The sequence below is a fragment of the Onychomys torridus genome, chromosome 9, assembly GCF_903995425.1.
Source record: "Onychomys torridus chromosome 9, mOncTor1.1, whole genome shotgun sequence".
Taxonomy (NCBI): domain Eukaryota; kingdom Metazoa; phylum Chordata; class Mammalia; order Rodentia; family Cricetidae; genus Onychomys; species Onychomys torridus.
This window is the reverse complement of record NC_050451.1, coordinates 68211934-68219700: the sequence shown is the minus strand read 5'-3', so window position 1 is coordinate 68219700 and position 7767 is coordinate 68211934. Positions and strand designations below refer to the sequence as shown.

General features: G+C 53.5%; 1 protein-coding gene across 2 annotated transcripts; it reads left to right on the top strand.

The window, feature by feature from the left end:
• The first annotated feature begins 960 nt into the window (after window positions 1-960).
• Window positions 961-5538, top strand: Pcdh8 (protocadherin 8). Of its 2 annotated transcripts, none has more exons than XM_036199753.1 (3): window positions 961-3510; window positions 3985-4192; window positions 4567-5538. In XM_036199753.1, exons 1-3 carry the CDS (start codon window positions 1177-1179, stop codon window positions 4941-4943), a joined length of 2919 nt encoding a protein of 972 aa, XP_036055646.1. In that variant the 5' UTR covers window positions 961-1176; the 3' UTR covers window positions 4944-5538. The 2 variants fall into 2 exon arrangements, with proteins under 2 accessions (XP_036055646.1, XP_036055645.1); XM_036199752.1 differs by having other exon boundaries at window positions 961-3801.
• The last annotated feature ends 2229 nt before the right edge of the window (window positions 5539-7767 follow it).

The following is a 7767-nucleotide window of genomic DNA, read 5'->3' as shown; positions in this document are numbered from 1 at the left end:
AACCTGGCATTGTGTGGAATTCAGTGCCTATCACCGTTTAGCCCGAGAGTTATGGCAGTGATTGAGGATGAATAGAGGGGCATAATGGATACATGTGGCGTTTGCTCATTATACTCAAGTTAGCCCAACTCCGCTGTGGAAACTGTTCAACTTTCTCTCCCCTTAGCTTGTCACAGTGAAATAATACAGACATTGGGGCCTCCAATGGGATCGCCTGCCACGCCATTCCATTTTCACTACTAACGAGGGCTTCATAAGCCTTTGATTCAGTCTGATCTTTGAAACCTTTCCAAATCTCCTCAAGCTTATGCTAAATCCTATTTGGAACTTTTTTTTTTCCTTGCCTGCTAGCACCTAGGGCTTAAGAAAGCCATTTGAACAGTGACATGCATACTAACATGTATCGTAGCGCTCTTTTCTGAAAGGCAAGTGGCACCAGGGCTCACGCGAGCAAAACACAATTGCATACACAAATCTGAATAAAATCAATTTTGCTCTATCTTTCAGGCTTCTTCGTCTGCAGGCTATTCCCTGCACCGCGGGAAGCTGGGAGGGAAGGCGAGCAGAACCTCACTCCGCAAAGCAAGCGTGGAAGCCTTCGAGATGTAAAATAAAGGGGCGGAGGGGGTACGGTGTGAGGTCCGGGGCCTCTGAAGGGAAACCCAGCTTGTTCGCGCTTAGTGCGAGCGGCTGGCAAAGCAGTGAGAGTGCCGGGCGCCCAATTACCAAAACCATCCTGCTAACTTATCTACAAGCAAGATACTAACAGAAAATGGAAGCAGGAGTTTTTAAAACAAAGGGAAGCTTTCCTTTTTCCTTTCTTGTTTTCTCCTCTAAGCCTGTCCACATTAAAAGGATCGTCAGTGGGTTGGCGGAGGCGGGGCGCTGTGGCTTAAGCGGCCATTGGCCGCCCCGTTTCAGACATTTGCATATCGGCAGCTATAAAGGCGGAGGCGGCGCGCGGCGGCGCAGCTCCAGCCCGGGGAAAGGAGGCGGAGGCGCCGAGTGGGGCGGGTCCGCGCGTCCGCCGAACCAGCCCGAGCTGCAGCTGGCAGACTTCACCCACACAGGGCTCGCAAAGAGCGCGGTCCCGGGAGCCTGAGACTCACGCTCCGATCTGCAAACCGGAGAGGACTCTAGCTTAGGGTTTCGGAATAGCACTTGGGGCTCGGCGGCATGAGTCCTGTGAAGCGCGGGGGCAGCCCTTGCCTTTTCCCTTTGCAGCTCTTCAGTCTCTGCTGGGTGCTCTCGGTGGCCCAGAGCAAGACAGTCCGATACAGCACCTTCGAAGAGGATGCCCCCGGCACGGTCATCGGGACCCTTGCAGAGGACCTGCACATGAAAGTGTCTGGAGACACAAGCTTCCGCCTGATGAAGCAATTCAACAGCTCTCTGCTCCGGGTGCGCGAGGGCGACGGGCAGCTGACCGTCGGGGACGCGGGCCTGGACCGCGAGCGTCTGTGCGGCCAGGCCCCACAGTGTGTGCTGGCCTTCGATGTGGTCAGCTTCTCGCAGGAGCAGTTCCGACTGGTGCACGTGGAGGTGGAGGTGAGGGATATAAACGACCATGCGCCCCGCTTTCCCCGAGCCCAGATCCCCGTGGAGGTCTCAGAGAGTGCTCCGGTAGGCACGCGCATCCCCCTGGAGGTGCCTGTGGACGAGGACGTGGGTGCCAACGGGCTGCAGAGTGTACGCCTGGCCGAGCCTCACAGCCCCTTCCGCGTGGAGCTCCAGACGCGCGCGGATGGTGCCCAGTGTGCAGACCTGGTGCTGCTACAGGAGCTGGACCGCGAGAGTCAGGCTTCCTACAGTCTGGAGCTGGTGGCTCAGGACGGAGGGCGACCTCCACGTTCCGCCACAGCAGCACTCAGCGTGCGTGTGCTGGATGCCAATGACCACAGCCCGGCCTTCCCTCAGGGTGCCGTGGCCGAGGTGGAATTGGCCGAGGACGCACCTGTGGGATCGCTGCTGCTGGACCTGGACGCTGCGGACCCCGACGAGGGTCCCAATGGCGACGTGGTGTTCACCTTCGGCGCCCGCACCCCTCCCGAAGCCCGCCACCTCTTCCGCCTCGACCCGCGCTCTGGCCGCCTCACCTTGGCCGGGCAGGTGGACTACGAGCGCCAGGACACGTACGAGCTAGACGTACGGGCTCAAGACCGAGGCCCGGGGCCCCGGACAGCCACCTGCAAGGTCATCGTGCGCATCCGAGACGTCAACGACAACGCTCCCGATATTTCTATCACCCCTCTGGCCGCCCCGGGGGCTCCAGCCGCCTCGCCCTTCGCCGCCGCCGCCGCCGCCGCCGCACTCGGAGGAGCGGACGCGGTCTCGTCGGCGGGGCCCGGGACCCAGGAAGCCGGCGCCACCTCGCTGGTGCCAGAGGGGGCGGCGCGCGAGAGCCTGGTGGCGCTGGTCAGCACCTCGGACAGGGACTCGGGCGCCAACGGGCAGGTACGCTGCGCCCTCTACGGGCACGAGCACTTTCGGCTGCAGCCGGCCTACGCGGGCAGCTACCTGGTGGTCACCGCGGCGTCTTTGGACCGGGAGCGCATCGCCGAGTACAACCTGACGCTGGTGGCCGAGGACCGTGGCGCGCCCCCTCTGCGCACCGTGAGGCCCTACACCGTGCGCGTGGGTGACGAGAACGACAACGCGCCGCTCTTCACCAAACCGGTCTACGAGGTGTCGGTCCGTGAAAACAACCCCCCAGGTGCCTATCTGGCCACAGTGGCCGCCCGCGACCCGGACCTGGGCCGCAACGGTCAGGTCACCTACAGGCTGGTAGAGGCCGAAGTGGGTCGCTCCGGGGAAGCCGTGTCCACTTATGTCTCAGTAGACCCGGCTACCGGGGCCATCTACGCTTTGCGTAGCTTTGACTATGAGACGCTGCGCCAGCTCGACGTGCGCATCCAGGCCAGCGACGGCGGATCCCCTCAGCTTTCCAGCAACGCTCTGGTGCAAGTGCGCGTGCTGGACCAGAACGACCACTCCCCGGTCCTCGTGCACCCGGCGCCGGCCAATGGCTCCCTGGAAGTAGCAGTGCCTGGACGGACTGCTAAGGACATAGCTGTGGCGCGCATCCAGGCCCGGGATGCAGATGAAGGCGCCAACGGGGAACTGGCCTTCGATCTGCTGCAGCAGGAGCCGCGCGAGGCCTTCTCCATAGGCCGCCGCACGGGGGAGATCATGCTCACGGGAGACCTCTCTCAGGAGCCTCCCGGCCGCGTGTTCAAGGCCCTGCTGGTCCTATCGGACGGCGGCCGCCCCCCTCTCACCACGACGGCAACCGTCAGTTTCGTGGTAACAGCGGGCGGCGGGCCAGCTGCGCCTGCCAGTGCCGGGAACCCGGAGCACTCCCGGCCGCCTGGCTCTCGACTCGCGCCGTCGGGGCCTTCGCTGCAGTGGGACACGCCGCTGATCGTCATCATCGTGTTAGCCGGGAGCTGCACGCTGCTGCTTGCCGCCATCATCGCCATCGCCACCACCTGCAACCGCCGCAAGAAGGAGGTGCGCAAAGGGGGGGCCCTCCGGGAAGAGCGGCCCGGGGCGGCGGGCGGCGGAGCCTCGGCCCCTGGCTCCCCGGAGGAGACCGCCCGGGGAGCTGGGCCCAGGCCCAACATGTTCGACGTGCTCACCTTCCCTGGCAGCGGCAAAGCGCCCTTTGGCAGCCCCGCGGCCGACGCGCCCCCGCCCGCGGTCGCCGCGGCCGAAGTGCCGGGCTCGGAGGGCGGCAGCGCCACTGGGGAAAGCGCCTGTCACTTCGAGGGGCAGCAGCGGCTCCGAGGCGCGCACGCCGAGGTGAGGCCTTCCTTCGGCTGGGCGCCCCTCTCCGTGCTCCGCGGACAGGCTGGGAGAAGGGAGACAGGAGGGGTAAGGGTGGGCTCTCTCAGGCAGACGCTTAACCTGTCGCACTTGCTTTTTTGTGTTTTGTCCAACCCTCACACCTTCTCCCCCTCTCCCCCTCCCCATTCCCCGCTGCAGCCCTACGGTGCCTCTCCGGGCTTCGGGAAGGAGCCTGCGCCCCCTGTGGCGGTTTGGAAGGGCCATTCATTCAACACCATCTCTGGCCGAGAAGCTGAGAAGTTCAGCGGCAAAGACAGCGGAAAAGGAGACAGTGATTTCAATGACAGTGACTCCGACATCAGCGGGGATGCATTGAAAAAGGACCTCATCAACCATATGCAGAGTGGTGAGGATGCTTCTCCCCAGCCCAGGCCAGCGGTCCACCTTCCCTTCCCAACTGCTTGCCTCCTGGAAACCTCTGTTCCCAGCCCCTCTCCCTCTTCCCTCTCTTCAATACTCCAACCCCAGCCGGACCCCCATCTTTTAGCTGCGATGCTAGCCATGGAAGCAGGGTATTCTGCTTATTTTTTCATGTTGTTGTTGCTGTTTTCCTCCCAGCAAAAGAGCTACGCTTTGCATTATATAAAGTTATCTTTATGGAAAGCATGTGCCTTTGAGTTCTTAAACGCACCTTCCTCTTCAGCTGCCCTGACCCTGGCTGGCATTCTGCCGATGGAGGCCTACGTGTACTAACCTCAGGAAACTCTGTCTCTCTTCTAGGACTGTGGGCGTGCACTGCTGAGTGCAAGATTCTGGGTCATTCTGATCGCTGCTGGAGCCCATCCTGTTCCGGACCCAATGCACACCCGCCTCCTCACCCACCAGCCCAGATGTCAACCTTCTGTAAGAGCACATCCCTGCCCCGGGATCCTCTGCGCAGGGACAATTACTACCAAGCCCAGCTGCCCAAGACAGTGGGGCTGCAGAGCGTCTATGAGAAAGTGCTGCATAGAGACTACGACAGGACAGTCACTTTGCTCTCCCCGCCCCGTCCAGGGAGGCTCCCAGACCTGCAGGAGATTGGAGTACCCCTCTATGAGTCCCCTCCTGGTGGCAGATATGTGTCCCCAAAGAAGGGAGCCAATGAAAATGTGTAATCTTATGCTGCATGTCTTCACACACATATACAGGTCACCCTGAGACGTCCCTAAGTTATTGACCGGTTTCAGTGTTGTATATATAAATATGCAAGATGTGCCTTAAAATGAAGTTGTTGGAAGCTATTTCCAATCACATTGGTACTGTTTGGTATTTGCAAACAAAAAAAAATGTAGTTAATGTAATTTTTATGAAATGTGTGCAGTATTTAATTTTTCTTATCATGCTATTCACTTTAATTTCACTTGTGGCTTGCCATTTTCTTAGTGTTTTTAACCTGTACATTGTGTAATGTAATGTTTGTATATACTGAAATTTTGTTATATTTTTATATAATAAAAGCTAAGTGGAAGTTACTGCCAAAGGATTGTCTGTAAGGACAAAAAAAAACAAAACAAAACATGTTGGAATTGCTTAATGGAATTTTATCTTTCACCAGAAACAACCTAATGTTTGAGAAGTTTTGCCTTGCCAAGTCTAACAACTTGTAGATCTTGAGTCTGTGGTAGATTTCAAGTTAATGTTATTTAATTACATTTGGTTCTCTGTAAGCCGTGTCACTTATAAGCACAGTAATAAAGGATTTGTCATGTATTTGAAGAATCTGCTAATTGCTTTTCATGGAGTTGCCTGAAGTCAGACATTCACAAATAATTTCAGTACCAGAATTAAACCTCCTTTCAAGAGCTAATTATTCAGGCATTGTTAGGGCTTCTGGTGATGCTGAGCCTGTGGGATTTGGGGTACTGCAAAATCTTGCCCAACAAGTAAGAACATTTGTTGACTTTGTAGAAAATATTTATGACTCCATGTGCATCTGCTACTATGTGAAGTTCCTGGCCTCGTTTACCCCTTCAACAAATACCAAGTGAACATTTACCAAAGAGTGAGGAAAAGCTAAAGTTGAGTTGCTCATCCACTAACTAGGCAAACGTTTGTAGAGGTTTTAGCAGAGCCCAGTAACCCCTTTAGGAGCTGGCCTTGAGTTGAAGAAGATCCCACTGCTTCTTGAGGTGATAGTATCAAAAGGATGCACAGTGGGTTGGAGACATGGGGCAGTGCTGGAGTACTTGCTCTGAGTTTGATTGCCCTGCACCGCAGAAGAAAGGGAAGGGGGATACATATTGTGGATGAAATGACACAATGCCCAGGATTTGCTTTAACATATTCAACAGAAAAACCGTGGAACTGCATGAAACCAGACTGATAAAATACTACCGTTAATTATCAGTGGAGGCATGGATGCAAGATGGAGTGGGTAGAGTGCCTTGGAAGGTTTAAGACAGCCATTAAGTCAGGCCTGGTGGCACTTTCATCCCAGTACTTGGGAAATAGAGGTAGAAGGACTAGGAGTTGAAGGCCAGCCTGGGCTACGTAAGGCCTTGTCTCCAAAATGCAAAAGATAAAATAACATTAAGCCATCTATGTCTATGTCTTCTGCGCAATTTCATTTAAAATTGAAATGAAGATAATAATGAGGGTTGGCATTTACTGAGGAATCTTTTCTATATGCAAAGCTCTTCACAGAGTGTTCTGTGTGAATTGAATTCTCCAACTACCTCCATGCCACAGGAACTACGGTTAACTCTACTTTGCAAATAAGGATACTGAGGGATAAGCAAGTTATACAAAGCATGATCACCATAAATACATCATCAGAGTCCAGGATGAGAATCAAACCCAGATTACTCATTAAAGGAGGGAATGAAAGAAGTTTGTAGAAAGAACCAAATTTGAAAGAAACAGAGGAGGAAAAGCCCAATGTCTTGCCTTTGCCGCTTGATTATTGTTTAGTCCTTTGTGTTTGTAAGTGCCTGTGAGCCTTTATTACTAATTACAGAGCGAGCCGCTGTAATGAATAGAGGTTCCCTCAATGCAGCCTGTTGAAGTCATAATTGAAGCCAGTGGTAGCTCCAAGCTGAACAGCAGGTCAGGCACACAAGTGCTAAACCACCCACGGCCTGTGCAAAGTTCAGTGCTTTCTCCAAGCAACCAAACTGCACATGAGCCTGACAAGCTGGCTGCCCAGTCCTCAGGGTCGAAAAGCAAACAAGGAATGTTTGTCGGTTACCAACTTTATCTCCCAAGCCAGGAAAACCCAGCTCTAGAAAACAGATCCCTAGGGAGCTATCCCACAGCAAGTGGAGCTTTTCTTAAGTCAGCCCCTTCAAATGAAGAGCAGAAGACTCTAAAAGCATGCTGTCTCTGTGTATTTGCTGACTTGAGCCTTCCAAATAAAAACAATGAGTGCCACCAAGATGGCTCAGCAGGCAAAGGTGCTTGCTGCCAAGTCTTTAACAACCTAGGTTCGATCCTCATCCCATCTAATAGGATGAAGAGAACTGACGCCTGAAAGTTGTTTATCTGACCTCCATACATACACCTTAGCACATGCATGTGCCCCCACACACAAAATAAACCAATAAGTGTAACTTTTAAATTTTCAAAATAAAATAATGATAGAAATATTATTTTATTTTGAAATGTGCAAGCTATTTTGTTTCTCAAAAAATTTGAGATTCAAAATCTCTAATTTTATTAGAATAGTCTCTCTTTGAGAAAAGACAGTATTTTTACAAAGTAAACACACAAATCACTTCTTAAAATTATTTAGATAAAAAAGAGGAAGGGAATCTGTTCCAAGGGCCAGCATGAGGGATGCTTTCTTTAAAACTTGCCTCTAGAAATGTCTACTCTTGATTACATTTTAAAGAAAATGTATTGATTTATTCAGTTAAATGAAATAATATATGTGCAGAAGACTCAGCAAAATGCCTGGTCTAGAATGATGTCCCACCACATACTGCCCTACTTCCTCTTGGC